At 42.3% G+C, this 22,908-nt stretch overlaps 1 protein-coding gene across 6 annotated transcripts in view; it reads left to right on the forward strand.

Annotated features, from left to right (window-relative positions):
• fgfr2 (fibroblast growth factor receptor 2) overlaps nt 1-22,908 on the forward strand; it is a 67,234-nt gene that overhangs the window by 15,145 nt on the left and 29,181 nt on the right. Inside the window, exons 3-10 of one of the 6 annotated variants that reach the window (XM_061961407.1) lie at nt 579-836; nt 1,154-1,228; nt 5,054-5,223; nt 8,230-8,353; nt 13,743-13,933; nt 14,183-14,321; nt 18,822-19,021; nt 19,738-19,877. In XM_061961407.1, coding sequence (XP_061817391.1) covers nt 579-836; nt 1,154-1,228; nt 5,054-5,223; nt 8,230-8,353; nt 13,743-13,933; nt 14,183-14,321; nt 18,822-19,021; nt 19,738-19,877 — 1,297 coding nt within the window. Of the gene's footprint in view, nt 1-578; nt 837-1,153; nt 1,229-5,053; nt 5,224-8,229; nt 8,354-13,742; nt 13,934-14,182; nt 14,322-14,982; nt 15,128-18,821; nt 19,022-19,737; nt 19,878-22,908 lie in introns of all 6 variants that reach the window. The other 5 variants (XM_072916066.1, XM_061961390.1, XM_061961399.1 and 2 more) reach the window with 5 other exon arrangements.

Here is a 22,908-nt window from a genome sequence, read left to right on the forward strand (position 1 = left end):
AGTCCTACTCACCCATACTTGTATGCACACAAACACACACACACACACACACACACACACACACACACACACACACACACACACACACACACACACACACACACACACACACACACACACACACACACACACACACACACTGCTTGGCGTCTAAGCAAAGGTTAATTGGGTGAAGAGGCTTTTTCTCAAAACCCAATATCCAGTTACTACCTGCTAACAATGCATTTTATTAATATATATTTTTTACTCTACAAATAACTTTGGCTTTTAACTGCATGCTCTCCACCGTAAATGCTAATCACACTGTGCACTTTGTTTTGGTACGGCTGGTATTTTCTCAGGGCTCCATTTCAAATGACTCACTGGGATTTTGTGGGTATGTCATGCTGGTGTTTAGGAAACATGGCCTTTTCTGTTTTTTTCACTGCCTGCATAAGTTGATGGAAGTGCATCCAGTTGGTGGTGTTGTGGTGTTTTTGTTTCTTACACTTTGGCTTGTTTCTTCCTCTCCCACCTCTGCATCCTTTTCATCCATCATCTCCCCCCCTTCTCCTTTTCCTCCACCATTCGCTCTCCAGACGCATCGAACAAATACCAAATATCTAAGCCCACGGTGTGCTCATTGCACCCGGGGGAGGTTCTGAAGCTGAACTGCCCTCTGCCGTCAACGGGGATCATCACCTGGACCAAAGATGGCAGCTCTCTGGGCACCAACAACCGCACACTGATAGAACAGGAGGTGCTGCAGATCCGTGATGCCACGTCCAAGGATTCGGGCCTGTACGCCTGCACCAGCGTGGGCAAAGACGCGGTCTGCTTCATAGTCAATGTCACAGGTGAGTCAGGGACTAGGCGAGAAGGGACAGGATTTGAGAGTTTTGACGCATAGACTTTGAATTCAAAAAGTGTCCAAGGAGTGGATTCCTTCTTGGGGTTCGGTTGGTACTGACAACGTGTTGCTGTCAGTCTCTGTGTGTATCATCACCACACTTTCACAATAGCATCGGACAAAAGCTATTAAATACAATTTCCCACTGAAGAATATCCTTCAAGTCTACCAAATTGCAATGTGGCTGCATACATATGACAATATGTGTGTGCAGACGTCCACAGCCTGAGTAAGGGTGGCGGTAACCCTAGTTACTCTGTGCAGATGCCATCTCGTCGGGGGATGATGAAGACGATACAGAGCGATCAGAAGACACAGGGGCAGACGGAGAACAGCTGAGTGAGTATGGAAGGGACAAATTACTTATACTCCCATCCACTAACTACTGTTAGTGCTTAAATGGCCAAGTTGTTGTCGGCAGTTTCCTTTACTTTAAAAGCTCTGGGTTGTTCGGTATAGCGGTACTAATAAAGTACAGCGGTGCTAATTAATTAAAAAAGGTACTATACTGTCTTTGAAAATACCGGTAGTTTTATTTAATCTGTATGCTGTCGTACGGCGGTGGCATACAAAGCCGAGGCGCATCTTAAGTGTGTCAACACGCACACACAGAGCACATACAAGCACTAACAGTCAGGAGAGGAAGAATGCCAAAAGTGGCAATTTTTCTGGTTAGTAAAGAGTGCGTGAAGCGCAATATGGAGGTATTTGGACTTCAAAAATAACAATAAAGATGAAGCTTTGAACATGAACGCTCCATGCTGCAACAGGTCCGTTTTCTTGCTGCCCTGCAGTCCTCTTTAGGGTTTAGGGTTAGGGTTAAAATAGGCCTCCGTACCGTATTCAACTTTTCATATATTGAAAAGTAAAGAAAATTGACATCAATCTCCTTTATTATTGTTGTTGTTTGAGTGTCCTAACCTGTTCCCACTAAGACATTTTATTGTATTATTTTGAAGTAAAAAATCGACCGCCCCAACCCAATGCGAGTAGAACAAAGTGGCGCTAAGCCGATTATTATTTTAAAACTGTTCGAATCAAATGACTACATATTGTTTCTATACTCAACGAAAGCAATATTGGCAGTGTTTTATTACTGTAGTTAATACTGTAGGATCATGGTAAAGGAAAGACAGCGAGTTGAGCCGCCTAATTCTACTGGGATTTACAATGAGCAGAAGTTTGTAACACCAAAACGTGTGCACCCGCTTAACTGCTGACCATTCTTGTCTAGACTTATGCTAGGCGTGTGTGTGAGTGTGAGATGCTCCAGGGAATACGGAGATTCCTGACATTCCATTAGGTAGACAGGCCTCATGGACCCATCCAGCAAGCCAGTCAGTCAGCTGGGCTCATCTATTATAGAAGAGACCCATGTGGACCCAGTTACTCACCTGATGAGCTTGTGTATTTGAATGTGTGTGTGCACGAGAAGGGAAAGTTTTATCCACGTGTGTCTGTGCTAGTAATATGTTTACGGAGCCAAACACACACACACACACACACACACACACACACACACACACACACACACACACACACACACACACACACACACACACACATGCAATGTCCGCATACACACTCTCAAAAATGGGCTGAAGAGAAGATGAGGGGTTCCACATCTTGTTAAAATTCTCCACACGCACCACGCTATACCATCAGTGCTCCTCCGCCTGTATTCTCGGGCTCACCATAATTGCCTGAAAACCATTTAAAATAGGGAAGAAACCCAGCAAGAACACAGTAGAGGGGAAAATGAAAATAATTATGTTGGTAATAAACCACAAGTAATGTTGTTGTTCCAATACATGCATTGTCTTGCTTTGTGGTGTTGAATATTCATAAATGGGATTATTTATTAAACAAATTAGTGAGAGGATGGTGGAGGCAAGATAAGGGCGTTTTTTTTTGGACAAAAAAACGTTTTCTCTGAGTGTAGTATGATGCTTAGGCCCCAAGTTGAGGCCTGAAGCAGAGTGTGAGCTTGTAGGCATGGTAAGAATGGGCCTGTATTGTTGTTGTTGTTTTTGTTGTTCATGGCTTTTAATTATTTCTGGAAAATCATGAAAAGTTTATTCATTCCACTCAATAAGTAAGATTGAGCAAAAAATCTTGGTTTATGAAAGACATAAAATGAGAGTTTTTCTGGTTAGCAGTCGAAGGTTTTAGAGGAGACATGCCGAGCCTCTTCACTTGAGGGAAAATGCGGGTGGCTCATGCTGATGTCATAAAGAAGGCAATGAGCTACACATTTGTTACAATTTCTCTTGTTGACAACAATCCTCATTATGGTTTACATTTGCTGTTGGTGGGCCTCACATTTAAATAAATCTGCATACTGTTTTAAAAGAATAGCCAATATTTTTTTCTCATACACTGGGTTAAATGTGAGCAAAATAAAGGATGTGCAGGAAGTTACTACAGCAATTCAAACAAAACCACATTTCCCCAATTTTTGCGCTTCATTTCTTGGATGAATATACTCCCACTTTAACAGCACATTTGAACACTATTTGGAGTAGATGAAGAATATTTCCTAAAAGATGAAAACAGGAGCAAACTTTCCATGTGCAGATACTTGTTTTTCACCCAAGATTACCCATAGTTTCGACTTGAAACGGTACTGTGGATGTTTTTTTCCCATATGCTCAGATTGTACAGTAGTGATTTGTGCAGCCTGACCAGATATGGGATATGACAACACTGAATTACTACTTTGGAACAGTGACTTAGCTCTCAGGAGGACTTTATGAAAGAAAAAAAAAGGTTGACTCATAGTCCAGGAGTTAGATAACCTCTGCTCACCCCGAGCCATCATAGGATAACCAGCCATGACTGTGGCTCCAGATGCATGGCGCATCAGGGTAACAGGGGGTCCTGGGCGCCACAGCAGTTGGCCACTTCATCCGGTGAGAGGTTGGAGGGTCATTTTGTTTGAAGTTCTGCCCCTCCGGACGGAGGGCATGGGAAACAGCAGCGCTCACCTTTCATGTCTCAGCCTCATCCTCTAACCTGGCTGCCACTTTAGGGTCAAAGGTCGTTTCGGAGAGACAGGCTTGCAATGTGACAGTCTTCACCTAATCGGAGTCTGTGGGAATGGAAGCAGTGCTGACAAGGAGAGTGGAATTGAAGACAGTGAGGGGTGAAGATACAGAGGAAGAGCAATACAGATAGTGAGGGTGAAGGGATTTCAGAGGAATGACTAATTATAGTTTGAGCACTGAGCATACACTGTATGCACCTATCCAGGAAAGAAGAATGCTGTTTACTGACTTTGCTATCCAAGTATGTGCTGCTTGTCTGGATGTAGATGCCAGAAAAAAAATATGATAATACGCAGACTGGACAGGCTCTACAGAGAGTTAATATTCTCCTGGGCGATAAACATATGTTTGACGGCAGTTGTGGACTTATTAGTGGGAATTCCCTCTGTTGCTTGTCTGCTATACAAGAGAGGAAGTGATGGCGTGGTAGGCCGTTTACGTTGTTGTTCAACTTTCTCTTTCCCTCTCAGTCCCATCTGCTTTGGTAATCACGACACCAGGTGCAGGGAGAAAGTGGCGGGCGGGGTGCTGGGAGGAAAATCCAGCTGTCTAAAAGACAAAAATGGGGGAAAACAAACACAACACAGCAAATCTGTCAGATTTCATCAAAAGTGTTTGGTCGTCAATCTGAACTAATGGGCTCTTTTTTGGTAACTTCTGTTTTGGTCTCTGACAGCACATAATGGTTTTCCAAGGGTGATAAGCATCCGTACTCCTGCTGTCTGCATCGTGCCAAGTGACGGGCAGATAAACATGGGGGCTATGGGAATTGGAGGAAGTCAAGAGAGAAAGAAAAGCTGCTAAGTTGAATGAGATGAAATTGAATGTGATGGTCCAGTAACCCTCTTGGCCACGCCCATTCCCCCTTAGAGGCGATGTTTTTTCCTACTCTGTAACACAGAGTGGAACTTTCAGGAAAATACTGTGTTTTTGTTAAACTGTGCAGCTCTGTGTGGTTTTATTCCGACAGTGGGTCATTTAGTGTTGTCAGGGTGGGTGTCTGGGAGTGTTCTTTGTTGGCTGGTATACTCCGTGTCCGAGGTCCTGAAGCGTTAGCATTGAGGACATTTTTAGGAATTTCAGCCGAACTGAACACAAACTGCTTTGTGTTTTCTAGGTTCCCCGTACTGGACTTCGTCGGCTAAAATGGAAAAGAAGCTGCATGCGGTTCCAGCTGCCAACACAGTCAAGTTCCGCTGTGCTGCAGGAGGCAACCCCCGACCAAAGCTAAGTTGGCTTAAAAACAGCAGGCCTTTCCGCCAGGAGGACCGCATGGGAGGTTATAAGGTAAGACAAACACTAACAAATCTGACTTTTAAGAATCTCAGATGTCACACTTCTTAATCTCTGTGCTACGAATAATTCCAGCTATTGATGATTGTGCACGTGACAGGTGTCAAAGTCTTTTTTGTAATGATTATGATTACTATTCTTTCTCCTCATTTTCACGCTTTGCTTGCGACACGAGGGCAGTGTTTCTGGTGTGTAATTGGAATTGCTCATCCTTGAGCCGCTTCTCACCAGGATTCTTTGCAGAGTCTCTGACTGTAACTATTAGAGAGCCAGGCGTGGGACCTAAGGGTTGAATACACCCCACAGACAGTAAAGAAAAATGAGGTTGAGTCAGGGTTGAGATGAGACTGCTGAGGTAACTCAAATTAGGGAAAACAGGTCCCACTCGCTTTTGGTATGTCTATGACTGCAGTGTCTAATTCTATTATTACGTGTGATTCACTAAATAGTTAATGATTCATCTGTAGGAGGTTTATGTTGATCCTGCATGTGACAAAGCAACTGTGTGTAATTGTAAGATTAGAATGAAGTTAACAATTGTGGCTCAGATAGTAGCGCAGCCGTCCAGTAACTTGAGGGCTCCTGGTTAGAATCCAGCTTCTGCCATCCTAGTCACGGCCAGTGTGTCCTTGGGCAGGACTTTTTACCCACCTTGCTCCAAGCGCCGCTCACACTGGTCTATGAATGTGCATGAATGTTTGGTGTAGGTGCAAATTGGCAGTCACGCATCGGTCAGTCTACCCCGTCAGTCCACCCCAGGGCAGCTGTGGCTACAAATGTAGCTCATCACCATCAAAGTGTGACTGTGGAGTGAAAGACTGATGGGTTCTCAGTTCTCTCTGTAAAGCGCTTTGCGTGTCTAGAAAAGTTCCATATAAATCTAATCCATTACAATTATTAAAACATTAGGTTTCTTGTTACAAAGCAGGAATAGGACCTTTTACATCCTGGGAGTGGCAGCTCTATTTTGCTTTGTCATAAGAATAATTCCACAGACAACTTCTTCGAAGATACTTGCCAGGAGAGTATAGGGTGTAGATTGTGTTAATGAAACTGGTAAAGTTGCATCTACTCCGCCTTTTGCAGGTTTTTCACAATGTAGACAAAAACAGCCAGGCGAAAATTGATACAGTCAGCCTGCTAGAAAAAAACACGGGTAGCTTATTTCCTTTTTTTTGTCAACAAATGTTGGACAAAAGCTATACCTGAGCCCAACCCTGTGGAATAATCTCCTCTTTGTGTGAAATGTGGGCTTGTCTTGCAACAGTCTCTGCTTGTAGATCGAAATAATTAGATTGTTTGGTTGTTAATGTGAATTTTGCATATTCTAATGATAATACGTATGAAACGTCTTTGGTATTAGTTTATTTTGTACATGCATAGAGTTACAATGTGGTGCATCACATACACACAGTTTCTCATTACATGTCCATAAAGGAGTAGGAAGAAGCATAGTGTCTGTAGCCTTCTAAGAATCTATCTTTTCTATGGCATGCATTTTTAATTTATATTGGGTATTTGGGCTCTTTCGAAGCCAATTAGTATAAAAACAAAAACAAGTTGAAAATTGCCATCTGAACTTTTGGATGTGTTTTTAGCCATCTTGAATCTAGCATGTGATGTGGTATGCACTTTATCCATCAATAACTGACTGTATAAAGTCCTCTTAAGTCAAAACCAAGGTTTTGTAGAGAAAAATGTTGCATTGTGGTCCACATACTGCAGGGCTTTTCAACTGGCGGGGCGCGGGCTACATAAGGCCCACCAAAGTTTTTCATTTGGCCCGCCGAACATCACCCAACCAAACCATTAAAACTAGGCTGGCTCATGTATGCAGTACCTGTCACCCTGCAGGGAGAAACAGTGAGGCAAATGTGTCACAATGAAGCAGCAATGAGATTAGGAGAAGAAAAGTACTCAAAAAATGGCACTGTACACTTTAAAAACAAATCTAAATAAATGGCGAAAATCTGACTTTTAACAGCGACTGGACAACAAATTTTGATAGTTCTGCCCCAAGCCACTGCTTGAGTCATTGTTTTCTGCTAGACATCTTCAGCAGCGAACACTGTTTCAGACCAGCAACAACGGTAGAAATCCACACGTGTAAGCTTCATCACAAAACTTGGTCAGATCTTTGTAAGTAAATATATTGCATAAATATATTACATTTGTTTTGTATTTAAATATATGACTTTGTGATGTCTCTAGTAGTCGTGGTCATGTTATGTGTCTGAGTAACTCTGGCGCACAAAGCTCGTTTAATACATGTAGCGCAACATTTTACCAGTAGAGTGCGATAACGCTACACCTTAGGTTTAATTGTGTTTAGCCACATTCATGTTTGCTGTGGATGTTTTTAATTTCTATATGCGTAAGCATCCATATTTTATTGTGTGAATGTATTAACACTAAACCTTCTATTTTATTTATGTAAAATACACAATGGGCATTATTTATGTATGTAATACACAATATACTTTTGTAATGTTTATTTTATGTTATAGTTTTAGTCTTACAGACCTAAATGAAGGAAGAAGTGTAAATAAATAAAATTAGGAAGGAACATAATTTAAAAAGGAGGAACATCAATCCTCAACAAAACTTCTGGATCTTCTGTTTCTTCATGCTGTTAACTATCTGTCTTGCTGCACATGCTGGGAACGAGTAGCAAGGGCTTAATAATGAATTTATTGATAGCCCAGTGTGAAAGGTAACCAGTGTAGGCACTTTCTGACAAAACATCCACATTTCGATGTCCAGTCCCTGAACCCTTGCCCTTATGTAGTTGAATAGCCTTGACATAAAGTATGTGGACGCCAGGTCCTTGGAGGTTAAGACAAAGGGTGGGATTTGTACTAGCAAGATTACCCTTACTGGTTTTGTGTCACTTTATTCTGTCTGTCTAACCATTGGGCGCTCATTGGAATACTTGTTTGTACCTGAGCTTTTTCAAAATGTTTAATTATTATGTTCTTAATCACTGCCTTGTTTTTACAGATACGAAGCCAGCACTGGACTCTGATCATGGAGAGTGTGGTTCCATCAGACAAGGGCAACTACACCTGTCTAGTGGAGAATGAGTTTGGAGCCATCAACCACACCTACACCCTGGATGTTGTGGGTCAGTAGCAACATAAACATACAAATCTTAGAGCTCACACAGGAAGGGTAGAGGAAGGCGAAGCCGATGGAAGAAAGAATTCTGGCATTGACAAATGAGTGCGTATTTGATTAATCAGTGACTCTTAGACAAAGGTGCGAAAATAACAGTGTCCGCATGTCATAGGCTTCAACTTTTATAGTTATTTATTGAAACCCCAGCATGATAATGATCTGAGTAAGCAATTGAAATAGATGATTGGGATCAATTCCAAATGGTTTGCATGATATCAATATTAAATGATCATTTAACTTTTACACCACTTGTGGCAGTAATAATCTCAAACAAACAGAAGAAGTGTTAAGCTAATCACATAGAGAAGTTTCTTAAGCGCAAAAATTATAAAAAATGATGGTGAAGCTGCATTTTCATTTGAGCTATACTTTATTTACAGTTTAGTTAAAAACATTTTTAGCACTATATAATTGTGTATACAATTATTTTTCATTAGTATTTATTAGTCACTTCTTTTAAAGTATAGTTGGTTAGTACTTATTTTTCTAATCAGCCTGACATTTACCTAATGTTACTGTGTTAATCACAAAAAAATATTATTTATTTAACACATGCTTTCATATAATTGATGACTAATTCGGTATCACCTTTTGAGTAGATGCCAGGGCCCTTCATAGTGGAAAAGTTGGGCCCCCGAGGTAAAAAAGGTTAAGAGCCCCTGGTCTAGTAATATGTTTATGTATATGCTTTGTTGTAAATTTGATAGTTGTAAATCTTGCTCCACAATCACTTTTATAACACGTTTTGTTAGTCTGTCTGCAAGATGTTCATTCCAAGATTGCAAATGAAACTACATCCAAACCCCTCCAAAAGTATCTTTTGAAAATATACAGTGTTTGAATATATATCGGGCAGCACGGTGTCACAGGGGTTAGTGCATGTGCCTCACAATACGAAGGTCCTGAGTTCAAGCCCAGGCTCGGGATCTTTCTGTGTGGAGTTTGCATGTTCTCCCCGTGACTGCGTGGGTTCCCTCCGGGTACTCTGTTTTCCTTCTACCTCCAACGACATGCATCTGGGGATAGGTTGATTGGCAACACTAAATTGGCCCTAGTGTGTGAATGTGAGTGTATACTATGCATAGCGAAAGCTATTTATCAACAACACCCAGAAAAGTGAATGTGAATGTGAGTGTGAATGCTGTCTGTCTATCTGTGTTGGCCCTGCGATGAGGTGGCGACTTGTCCAGTGTACCCCGCCTTCCGCTCGAATGCAGCTGAGATAGGCTCCAGCACCCCCCGTGACCCCGAAACTGACAAGCGGTAGAAAATGGATGGATGGATGAATGAATATATATCTTGACGATGTCACTGCAATTTCTTTTTCGGACATGGTCAAAAATGAACTTCATAAACATTATATAGATTCAACCATTCACAACATTAGGTATACTAGCACACGCTCTGATCGTATCAGACCTGCATGAAAAAAGCTGCTTTCTCCAGCATTTATTCCACTGCATGTCGCACAATGTCGTTATTATGTGCATGCCAAGATTAGATGAAAATAATACTTTATACTACCTTTGCTCTGCTCTTCCTGCTCTGATTGAGAGCTTGATTGAATATCCAAATAAGTATGTCCACCTCACGTTGACGTCAAAACGCAGCCACACTGCAAAACCTCGCTAACAGTGGCATTCAAAACTACATGCAAGCTCATGCCAAAATGCATGTACCTTATGATTTGACGCTATGGCATTGTTTAACACGAGTATCCAAAATTGTAAAAACATTTTTAAGTCAGAAAAGACTAAATTATTTTTTGGTCCCTCTTAATGTCCCTCTCTGAGTCCATAACAGCCGGCGCGTTCAGATCATTACTACCACACAGTTCACATTTAACTTGGTCCACACTTTCTAATGACCTTTGGAGCACACAAAGCAAAGTGTGTTTTTCTGCCGAGTAGGCAGAATCAATAGACACTGGGATAAAGATAGTGGATCAATTTGTGTATGTCTGTTAGAGTGCAGATCATCTCTACTTTGGACTTGCTTAACCCACTATACCAATAATCAGAGCATATGGACTCAGTTATCTGGCTGACGAAAAGTCAATAATACATACAGTGTAAGTGGGATGGTATTTAGTAGAATATGTTTGATCCTCATAAAGATGTTTAAGGTTCCACTAGTCATACATGCCTCTCAAACTCTCACCATTGTCCTTAGCAGACCATGTTTTCAACAGTACTTCTCTCTAACAGGCAGTGGTTTATCAAACTAAATACTTGAGGCTTCTTGCACAATGAGTGTATAGCCAGACGCACATTCATACACGCTCATGCTCCCTAATTCAGGCCCCCTGCTCTGGTCCGCTCGTGAGCCAAATCTCTGCTTTAGACTGCATATTTCTGTATTTGTTTCGTTTTATAGCTGAGCAGTAAAGCCTTTAAATGTCTGGCTCCACAGCCACTGCCCCCTGCAACCTCTTGCTTCATTTTACCCCTTTATAGTGCTGTGACAAAGGGAGGGGAGAGACTTTGGAAGAGAAAAGGAGGGGAAATAGACAGAAAGGTCTGCTCTTATCAGTCTAAGCTGTGAAAACAAGGAGAAACCAGTGAATTCTGGCTCAGAAAGGACAACAGTTGGACAACCATTAGGGACATGCACGATGAAAAGACATATATCGTGAGGGGTGGGGAAAGGGGTTGTCAAAAAGGACACACACACTGGCTGCTGTGACGGTTTTTGCTTGTTGTCCTGTGCCATGCTGCTCCCTTACTATCCCTCAGCCCACACCTGTCCTTTTAGAGCTGAGTGTGCTAGAGTTCACCTGGCCTTTGTCTCCTTTTCATAAAAAAATATAAACTAAACAAATGATTAATATCATTTGCTGAAATAGATCTAATCAAAGATTTTGAAATGTAACAATAAATTATAGCTTCTTATCGAGCCACAACAAACGTCGCCTGGTTCTCTTCTACTTTTAATCTCTTTATCAGCTTTTTTAGGAGCAAACAGGTTTCTAGTGATGACCAAATAAATTCTTAAATTAACATTCCCTGCTAATAATTGATCAATGGATGTACTGTTTCCTTTCATACTGGAAATGAATCCCCATCATGCTTCAGGGAGGGTTTTATTTGGGTTCCTGTATGAAATTGACGTCTTCCCTCCTTCAGTATAGCCCCCTTGTGTGAAGGATGGGATGTCTTGCCAATGACCCCCTTAATGATTGTTCCGGTTGAGCATACTTTCACAGGACATTAGATGGTGACAAATTCTTCGGCTTTTGCCAGTTATTTTATTATTGCTAGCAGTTTTACATTAACTTTGGAAAAGTATGATAAACCTTGTGAACCCCTAGCTCTGTAAAAGATTTAAAGGGAGAGAATATAAGTAATATAAAAAGTGCACGAGAGAGATAATAAGGGAGGAGGGTTAAGGATGAGGAGGAGGAGAGGTAATCATCTTATCTTACACATTGCAGAAAGATAGAGTGTAAAGACAAGCAAGGAGACACTTTCCAACTGTTCATTACTTCTCTTCGTTTAGTGAGTCCCCTAATTCCTTTTGTCTTTTAGTCATTCAGTCTATAGCTCTTACCACATCCTCACACGCTGACCATTAGCCATAAGCCTCACCCAACTCATAGATGCACATGCTCATACATGCACACAGTTCAGTTCACAGAATGAACTTTCAGGCTTTGTTTTAAAAAGGCATCACAGTGCGTCAGGCTGTAGGTGATATCATTCTGTGTGTTGTATGTAAGTGATGGCAGCGAGTGGTTGCTGTCAGTGTGGGGGTTGGTATGCTCCTCAGCGCGCTTGTGACGGCCTGGCGCTGTTTGAAAGGGAGCATTGTTCAACAGGTCTCGCTCTGTTTGGATTCATAGGCCAAACGTTTGCCTGCTTGGGAATGCAAATAGCAGGACATTGGGGGTACAAGGAAGGTGCTTCACTTATGTGAGCATACTCCGCTACTCAGATGCAATATAAACACCTAACTTAATGGACGTCCTCCTCCAGCCTGAATACCTTAAAGGATATATGTCCACCTCCTTGTATAGTGTGAGGCTTGCCAAATTCTTTTAAGATAAGATGAGAACTGTCATGTTTCTACATGTCTGAGTTTGCTGGAAAATCTTTGCAGAGTTAAGAGGTCCTGGAAATACTATGAACATGTAAAAGCAATGGACATCCATCTGGTGCACAGACATTTAATGACACTAGAACTACATTTCTACGAAGTCGTACAGTTCTTGTGGCTTATGTTTCCGCCATGGGGTGCATATAGGTGGAATAATATAACTGCGTCAGCAATGTAAGTAGTGTCAGTACACCACTCCAACAGAGTGTAACACCTAATTTAGTTCTACAAAGCAGACTAATAGGTAGCTAATGACAACAATGGAGGACATATAGCCAAAGACCAACATTGAAAAACAACAGTCGCGTAGTAAGGCACTGTAGTAGTCTATTGCTAAAAGAGACAGGTATGATTTTAGTCTACATTTAAAACACTTCCTTGTGGTCTAGATAGTATATATTGGATTTTCTTTGGTGTAAATTTTGCGTAAATTTAACTCAACAGTCACATTTATAACCTGTTTTTATGAGTCTGTATGCAAGATGTTTGTTTCCGGAGGTGTTTCTAGACTGCAAATGAAACCACGCCCATCCTTTACAAAGGTGTCATATTTTATCTTTAGAAAATGAAAACCGTTTAAATATATATCTTGAAGTTGTCACCACTATTTTTGTCCAGACACGGTCAAAAATTTACTTAATAATATATAGATTAACCCGGTCACAACATTAGGTAGACTTGCACACTCTCCAGTCGATTTAGACCTGTTTAGCAGCTGTTATTATGCGGATTCCACGATTAGACAAATATAATACTTTTATTCTACTTTTTTATTTGTTTCCTCATTGCCTGAAGTAGAGGGGGAGGAGTTAGACTGAGAGCTTGACTTAAAGTTCAAATAAGTATGTCCACCTCACTGTGATGTCAAAATGTAGGCAGACTGCAAAACCCAGCTAACAGAGGCATCCAAAACTGTGTGCAAGCTCACGCCAAAATGCATGAACCTTTTGATTTGCGCTTAGTTATTGTTTAACACAAGTATCCATCTTTGTAACACCATTTATAAGTCAGAAAAAACGAAGTTCATTTTAACACTTAGGTCGGTCACCCATTGCATGGTGCAGAAAGATGTGTTTCGGGTGGATAAACTGATGTGGTGATAGTTAGTTCCATTCTACACAAGTAGACGTATCAAATTACTGCAACCAATTATAGTATTGCAAAGATCTTTCACATTTATTTTTAGGCAAATCACAGCTAAAACTTGCACCTCAACTCAACAGACCCTTCTCTCTCCACAGAGCGGTCGCCTCACCGGCCCATTCTTCAAGCTGGCCTGCCCGCCAACACGACTGTCTATGTAGGAGAGGACGCCCGTTTTGTCTGTAAAGTGTACAGTGATGCCCAACCTCATATCCAGTGGCTGAAACACATCTCTCAAAATGGGAGTCGCAATGGTCCCGATGGGAACCCTTATGTCAAAGTGCTCAAGGTACATTCCTTTGATTTTATTCTAATTCCTCCACCCTTTCTTTCTATTATTTCCCTAGTGACAGCAGCAAACTGATGATGATGATGATGATAATCTTTCCTCCCCTTTATATTAACAGGTCTTTTCTGTAGTGGTTCCTGGTGTCTTCTACCTTGTCCTGTTAATGCATTCTTGTAGCTGTTGTCGTCATGTTACATGTCTGTATGCTTCAGGTTTTGACCCGTTTCTGTAATAATCTGTGAATTTCAGCGTTCAGGCATTAACAGCTCTGACGTGGAGGTGCTCACCCTCTCCAACGTGACGGAGGATGATGCTGGGGAGTATATCTGTAAAGTCTCCAATTATATAGGCGAAGCCAGTCAGTCAGGCTGGCTGACGGTCATACCAGGTAACCCAAAGACGTGACCCACCCCCAACCCCTCCTCTCCTGGTGTGGTTTCCTGGGCTTCATCCTTGGCCTGCTGTGCTGTGGCGGTCCTGTTGGTGGTGTCTTTCCTGGGTCCTCACAACCTTCTCTCCCCTAATTAGACATTTGTGTTTCAGTTGCTGAGGCTGGTTCAGTCTTGGAGGCGGAGCTGTTTACCTTCACACTAAAATCATCACAACACTTATTTTGTTTCTGTCTTCCTCACCTGTAGGCTGTGTCAATATATAGTTGATGTACTAGTTCTCTGTGTGTTTGTCTGTGCATGTGCCTGGTCTAATGTACGCATTAGACTGCTTTAGCATTAGTCTCTTGTTATGGGAAGTTTTTTTGGTTTATTTAATGTTGGTTTTATATTCCCTTGTTTTGGTGACACATTGGGCTTTCCATGTCTTTTGTTACACCCCACTTTGCCATCCCATAACGCCCACCCGATATAAGGGATTCAACGATGGACACCACCCTTATTTCTTTCTTGGTGTTTTGGGTCTCATTTGTATTCTCTTCTCCCTCTGTTCTCCCCCATCTTTCTCTGTGACCTTGCTTTCCACCAACCCTCCCCATCTCTTATCTTTTACCCTCTCTTTCTTCTTTTCCACCTCCTCCTTCTTCTTCCTCTCCCCAGACCGCGGGTGTAAACACCACAGATAAGGAGATAGAAGTTCTCTACTTGCCCAATGTAACATTTGAAGCTGCTGGGGAGTATACGTGCTTGGCGGGTAATTCTATTGGGATCTCCTATCACACTGCTTGGTTGACGGTGCTTCCAGGTATATACACTATTTTACTCTCTTCTTATTCTTTTTCTTCCATCAGCATAGTCAAACATGTCCTCCCTCTGAAGCACAAGGCACACAGCTCCAATTGTCAATTACTCTAATCTAATGAACTTGCATGGTCAAAATCCAAGATAATGTCATGCAAGAGCATCAAGGGGCATATATTCTTTAATATTGTCTGGATTGGAGAGCTGTTGAAAGCTCAATGCAGATAAGAGGCTCGTTTGCAGACAAATTATTATAACTCAGGGACGGAAGTGGAGCTCCCAGAGCAGCTTGAGTGTCTACAGACTCCAAAGGGAGGGAAGGGTTTGTCTTCCACGTTCCCCTCTGTCACATCTCTCTCCTGTTCCTTAAGGAGTACCAATTTTTTTTTCCAATTTAACATGTAAAATATCTCATTGCATGAGTTTCTTTTATGCTCTGGAATTGAGTGCAGCACATTCTCTTCACTCTTCTCCTGGCTATGATAATTGTCGGTTTTTGAAGCTTTATTTCTAATAGAAATAAAGAAGGAAAGTTAAAGCTCAACCTGTGCATGAAGTTGGTTTTGCTTTCTCAATTATCAAGGGCCAGCAACTGTCAGTTTCTAAACAAAAACGCATGCATGCTAATGACGGTTTGTTTGTGTTCATTTATCAACTTCTTGTCATACTATTTTAGCTCATTGCTCCACAACAAGCCTGCAATTATGCATACCAGAGGATCAAATGTAGACAATTTTTGAGTAGCTTTTAGCAGCTTAACCCACACTAAAGGAAGGAGTGTTTTTGCTTCACATCAAGATGCCATCCATCCATCCATCTTCTTCCGCTTATCCGAGGTCGGGTCGCGGGGGCAGCAGCCTAAGCAGGGAAGCCCAGACTTCCCTCTCCCCAGCCACTTCGTCCAGCTCCTCCCGGGGGATCCCGAGGCGTTCCCAGGCCAGCCGGGAGACATAGTCTTCCCAACGTGTCCTGGGTCTTCCCCGTGGCCTCCTACCGGTCGGACGTGCCCTAAACACCTCCCGAGGGAGGCGATCGGGTGGTATCCTGACCAGATGCCCGAACCACCTCATCTGGCTCCTCTCGATGTGGAGGAGCAGCGGCTTTACTTTGAGCTCCCCCCGGATGACAGAGCTTCTCACCCTATCTCTAAGGGAGAGCCCTGCCACCCGGCGGAGGAAACTCATTTCGGCCGCTTGTACCCGTGATCTTGTCCTTTCGGTCATAACCCAAAGCTCATGACCATAGGTGAGGATGGGAACGTAGATCGACCGGTAAATTGAGAGCTTTGCCTTCCGGCTCAGCTCCTTCCTCACCACAACGGATCGATACAGCGTCCGCATTACTGAAGATGCCGCACCGATCCGCCTGTCGATCTCACGATCCACTCTTCCCTCACTCGTGAACAAGACTCCGAGGTACTTGAACTCCTCCACTTGGGGCAAGATCTCCTCCCCAACCCGAAGATGACATTCCACCCTTTTCCGGGCGAGAACCATGGACTCGGACTTGGAGGTGCTGATTCTCATCCCAGTCGCTTCACACTCGGCTGCGAACCGATCCAGCGAGAGCTGAAGATCCTGGCCAGATGAAGCCATCAGGACCACATCATCTGCAAAAAGCAGAGACCTAATCCTGCAGCCACCAAACCAGATCCCCTCAACGCCTTGACTGCGCCTAGAAATTCTGTCCATAAAAGTTATGAACAGAATCGGTGACAAAGGGCAGCCTTGGCGGAGTCCAACCCTCACTGGAAACGTGTCCGACTTACTGCCGGCAATGCGGACCAAGCTCTGACACTGATCATACAGGGAGCGGACCGCCAAAATCAGACAGTCCGATACCCCATACTCTCTGAGCACTCCCCACAGGACTTCCCGAGGGACACGGTCGAATGCCTTCTCCAAGTCCACAAAACACATGTAGACTGGTTGGGCAAACTCCCATGCACCCTCAAGGACCCTGCCGAGAGTATAGAGGTGGTCCACAGTTCCACGACCAGGACGAAAACCACACTGTTCCTCCTGAATCCGAGGTTCGACTATCCGGCGTAGCCTCCTCTCCAGTACACCTGAATAGACCTTACCGGGAAGGCTGAGGAGTGTGATCCCACGATAGTTAGAACACACCCTCCGGTTCCCCTTCTTAAAGAGAGGAACCACCACCCCGGTCTGCCAATCCAGAGGTACCGCCCCCGATGTCCACGCGATGCTGCAGAGTCTTGTCAACCAAGACAGCCCCACAGCATCCAGAGCCTTAAGGAACTCCGGGCGGATCTCATCCACCCCCGGGGCCTTGCCACCGAGGAGCTTTTTAACTACCTCAGCAACTCCTCTCTGAGCTGCCACCTTACCGTGGTAGAGGAGTTTGCGTGTCCCAATGATCCTAGGAGCTATGTTGTCCGGGGGCTTTATGCCCTCTGGTAGGGTCTCCCAAGACAAATTGGTCCTAGGTGAGGGATCAGACAAAGAGCAGCTCGAAGACCTCCATGACGAATAAAAATAAAGGACCCAGATTTCCCTCGCCCGGACGCGGGTCACCGGGGCCCCCCTCTGGAGCCAGGCCCGGAGGTGGGGCACGATGGCGAGCGCCTGGTGGCCGGGCCTGTCCCCATGGGGCCCGGCTGGGCACAGCCCGAAGAGGCAACGTGGGTCCCCCCTCCAATGGGCTCACCACCCATGGCAGGGGCCATAGAGGTCGGGTGTATTGTGAGCTGGGCGGCAGCCGACGGCAGGGCACTTGGCGGTCCGATCCTCGGCTACAGAAGCTAGCTCTTGGGCACATCAAGATGGAAGGTTGGATTCCTGTCATGGCTTTAAATTCACTGACAGTAGTTGACTGCCAACTATTGTCAATCCTTCCTAATGCTAGATTGTTGCTCATATGACATTAAAATCACATTAAGTAAAAATAGTCTAATATTTAATTAGAATAAAGTCTTGATTTTACGAGAATAGATGTCTGATATATGAAAGTGTGTAATTTGTATTAAAATAGAGAAGTAACAAAACAAGGACACATTCCACTTCTTCTTTTTATTAGTTAAGTGTTTCAAACACATATTTTATGGCAGGTCTGTAGAGAAGGGTGACGGTTCTGTCCTTTCCTAATTTTACCTTTAGTCCTAATACTGCTTCAATAAGACACTCACTCAGGGAGTAATATGTAATATATATTACCCCTCAACAGGCTTTATATCCACCACAAGCCTACGCCTTATTTTATTTTTTTGGCTCATAAGGTTCCCACATGTAGCCTCACCCCATCTGGATGGCCACTAGGCTTCTTGATTAGACGCACACTAAAAAACAGCATGCTTGTGATTTTGAGGATTCATACACTGTGGCGCATCCCATCTTTAGAGCACTAATGCCCACAAAATAAGTTAGTTTTCTTAGTTTTTTCATCCATGAGCTTGCAATCTCTCGTGCGTGAAATTAAGTGAGGCAGGTGTTGTCCTTTTCTTGGTGTGCTTACATTAGCTCATCTCTCACATGATACAGTTGGCGTGCTGGTACCTGGAGAAGAGAAACAGTTTAGTTTAAGGTTAATGGTGATTACATTTACACATGAGTCACTAGTGTGGCATCTGTCTCTGTCTATCTTGTACCCATGTGTGTTTATTTGAATGGAGAACATCCATCATATCTCTTCCTCCAATTAAGTAATCCATCTCACTGTCTTTCCTTTATTTGCTTTAGCTGCAGAGAAAAATGCAGAGCCCCTTCCACCCGACTATGTGGAGATTGCTATTTACTGTGCAGGCGTCTTCCTCATCGCCTGTATGGTGGGCATCGTGGTGGTGTGCCGCATGAGGAACACGGCCAAGAAACCAGACTTTGGCGGCCAACCTGCAGTTCACAAACTGAGCAAACAGATCCCTCTGCGCCGCCAGGTAACAGAAAGTAGATAAAGAGTTCGATTGCATTAACACCTCTAGAGGAGCACATCAGCCACATTTCATAAAAACACTATAGCTTTAAAGCATGTCCCCCTGAGGACCAGCATATTAAGTCATATGCTGGTCATGGCTGCTTTTTTCTCTGATAAAATAGACCAAAAACAAATTGCAGAGCTAGCTGGTTCTCAGGAGGCTGTAGTGTAACCTATTATAAATCATACAGTATGAAATATTCAAGATTTTAATCATTTAAAAAAAGATGCATGACTGGTGAAACCTAATATATCCTTAACTAGAAACTCCACTTCAGTGTCAACTCTACTACATAAAATTTACTACACTAGATTTTCATGATGTGTGTGTGTTTAAGTCATGCTTTCCCCTCAAGTGAAATCAAAAAAGTGTTGGATTGCCCCCTGCATGCAGACTGAGTCCAGTGTGGAGGTAAGGTGAGGGTGGAAAAAAAGACAAATGCAAGGCTGCTTATCTATCACACATTCTTTGTGCTCAATGTAATCAAAACTGATTCATATCTGTTAAGATAAAACAGACATTTTAGAAATCAAGCATATCAGTGTGCCGAATTGCCAATATTGATGGTAATGTCAATATAAGTCTTACAGACGCAGTTTTAAGTGACTCCTCTTCTCATGTTTTAGGCTTTCTGACCTTTGAACCTAGATAGTGGTGATCAGCCAATCTTTTTTTACCTATAGGTGTCAGCTGACTCCAGTGCTTCTATGAACTCCAACACACCTCTTGTACGTATCACCACACGGCGGAGTTCAGCACACGATGACCCGATTCCTGAGTATGACCTTCCTGAAGATCCACGATGGGAGTTCTCGAGAGACAGGTGACCATATGTATTTTTATCGTTGACACATATTCTTACAACAGATCATTGTAATGCATTTAAAATTGATATTGCACTATACCTAAAACGGTTTTAATGCAACTTTAAGTGTTGTTTTGGGGTATTGGCTTCAACTCTGCAGCACTCTATCCTCACTATTGTTACACAAACACCTTCCTGAAGGATCAACATTTTCCTACAAGTTGCGTTTCATCAAGAAGAGATTGACTTAATTAATGGTGGTCCGTTTAAAGCTTGTGTTCAATAAAGCAATCAAGTTTTGAGTAATGAAAAACTCACTTGGAGTCTATTGAAACCAAACAAGAAGGTCTCTTAGCATTTTATTAATTTAAATTAAATGTTTTTTTAGACTGAATTCATCTTGGTGTATTTCTCTTTGGGTCTTTATACTGCGCTTGTCACCCAGTGCCTGAGGGATCATGTCGGAATTGCAGAGTGCCGAGGAATGCAAACATTTGTGGCTTGTGCGGAGGAAAAATAACATCAATTATGTGCGGCTGGACGGACAGAATGGTTGCCATTGAGTGTGGCGAGTGTGTGTGGACAGATAGGGGATTGTGTTACTGTGGCAGGGCGCCGACCTCAGGTCCTGGCCCTCTCCCGGCGCGCATTGAGAGTTTACATAGCCAGGATGCTAAAACTTATGGGAGGAAGCGACACTTGTCAAATAAAGGAGGAATTAAACAAAAACAAACAAAACTAGTAATGAGTTCTAGAATATGCAGTGATTGTGAAAGGTAGACTGTTGACTGCTTATCTTGCAGAACTCAACTACCAGACATGTTTTGAACATTACATTCAATCAAACAAGAAATATATCTTACAGGACTGATTGTGTTGACACATTTACCTTAACACATATGGGTAATATGTGTCCATATAGATGCTTTATAATGTGGATGGAATGTATTCGACTGTTTCTTGACATTTATCTACTTTGCCTATTTTCTACCAGACATGTTGGGCGTTAATATAATATTATTTTTCCAATTACATCTGACTCTGAACTAAAAGCCTGTAAACCCTCAATTCGTGCTTAACTATAATACTGTTTACATTTACATTATGGCACACTAAACACACAAAAATAATGACATCTCTATCTGGTACTGAAATGAGCCCCAAAAGTATGACAGGACTTGGCAGCTGGCTTGTGCAGAATTCTAAATTGAAATGTATTGAGAATGTCTCACAAGTTATTTCAGAATTATGCTTTGCAGTAGACCATATTCCATATGGATTTATATATTTCATAGAAATATTGTTATTGTAAACCTCATATGCACATTTAACTACAGCAAAAGTTTTTCTTTAACAATTAAAGGAGCCATATGTAATAATGTGGCCAGAAATGGTACTGCAATCACAGTCAAAATTATGTAGTCCCCTCTCTCTCTCCCTGACTGAGGTTGCCAGATACGCAGCCGAATCCAGCTCGATCGACTGGGCTACTCCAAGGAACTTCAAACTTCCACTGCCTCTTACTAGGGGTTGAGGTGCTGGGACCATAATAGCTGAATAGACAAGCGTTTTGTCAATAACAAATCTCTGACCAACACATTGGGCTAGTTTCATGAAGACGTACGTCATGCCTGCGTACATTATCACAACAAATGGTAATCATATGGTTATTGTCAGTACTATCAGAAAACAAAGACTAAAACAAAGTACAACCAACACTCACAATTGTTATACTGGTGAAAATAAGTAGAGCATGCGTAGCAGCCTAATGTACGCCCAAAACTAAAGAGGGGACATTTTACCAAGGTATGCCTATAGGCTACACAAATGAGGAATTATTTTATCATGTGATTTGGCTGTCTCCACATGTTTCACATTGCCACGATGAAAGCTGTGCTAATGTTGGAACCCATTTCCTCAGCGTATCAGCATATTGACAACGAAATAGGCACTGACACTACCCATATCCACATAGGTTTTATTTGTCGAAAATATATTTTGCCCTGTCAGTTTGAATACACATCAACATACAGGCTAATGGGCATATATTTCCCCCGTTAGTCTATATGTCAATGTGTCATTGACCGAGCTAGCATGCTAAGCATTACACTAGGAACTTAGCACCATCACACTAAGCATTCGTACAATACAGTTTAAGATCATAGACTGTATTGGACAATATAGTTTACATACGAAATGTCCATTTCCATTTATTACAAGTAATAAGAAAATGTAAATGCCTTACTTACCTATGAAGGAGAAAATTAGCAAGTTTGGCGTCAGATGAAAAAATCTTCTCCGCCTTCAATCGTCTCCATCTTTCAAAGGCACCCCCGATACAAATCCTTGTTTTGTTCCTGGCTTTGTCATGAATAAGTTGAGAATCGTAACGACGCCTTTTAGATTTACTAAGGTCTGATATGTTTAGTAACTTTACCAGTGGCAGTAGCCAGAAGAAGAGGACGGTGCTTAACTGGCAACCTAGATGTGACACGTTCACGGACTTTCTAATTGGTCAAACGATAGAAGGCGGGACATCGAAATTAAGATTTTGGGGCTGTAAATCTAATTTTGAAATGAGCATATCCCGGCTGAACTACTGTTATCAGTTATAGAGGTATTCGAAAAGAACATGATTTATTAATGCCTTTTGACATATCAGGGCCGTTTAATGATGACTTGACATGAAATTATTACATATGGTTCCCTCAAGAATAAAATCATATTCTATAACTGTGGTATCAAATGCTGTTATGGCTGCCCTCAGAGGGCTGATTGTAATGTATATGAATATTAGGGGTCCTCAAAAAATATATTTATCCGAATCACCTATTTTTATTTATTACAATTCTAAATCTACTCAGTTTGTTAGAAACACATTTTTAACAAGATATTTTTTGGCCATCTTTGTGCATACTTGCGACGCTTATACTGTATGTCATACATCAGCAAAAAAGGGGTGCTTTTGTAACCTGTTTTGAAAAGGTTTTATATTTTTTAGACCAAATATGTTGCGAGAATCAGTTCGAATTGAGAATCGTGTTGAATC

Source organism: Nerophis lumbriciformis, linkage group LG02, assembly GCF_033978685.3.
Source record: "Nerophis lumbriciformis linkage group LG02, RoL_Nlum_v2.1, whole genome shotgun sequence".
Classification (NCBI taxonomy): domain Eukaryota; kingdom Metazoa; phylum Chordata; class Actinopteri; order Syngnathiformes; family Syngnathidae; genus Nerophis; species Nerophis lumbriciformis.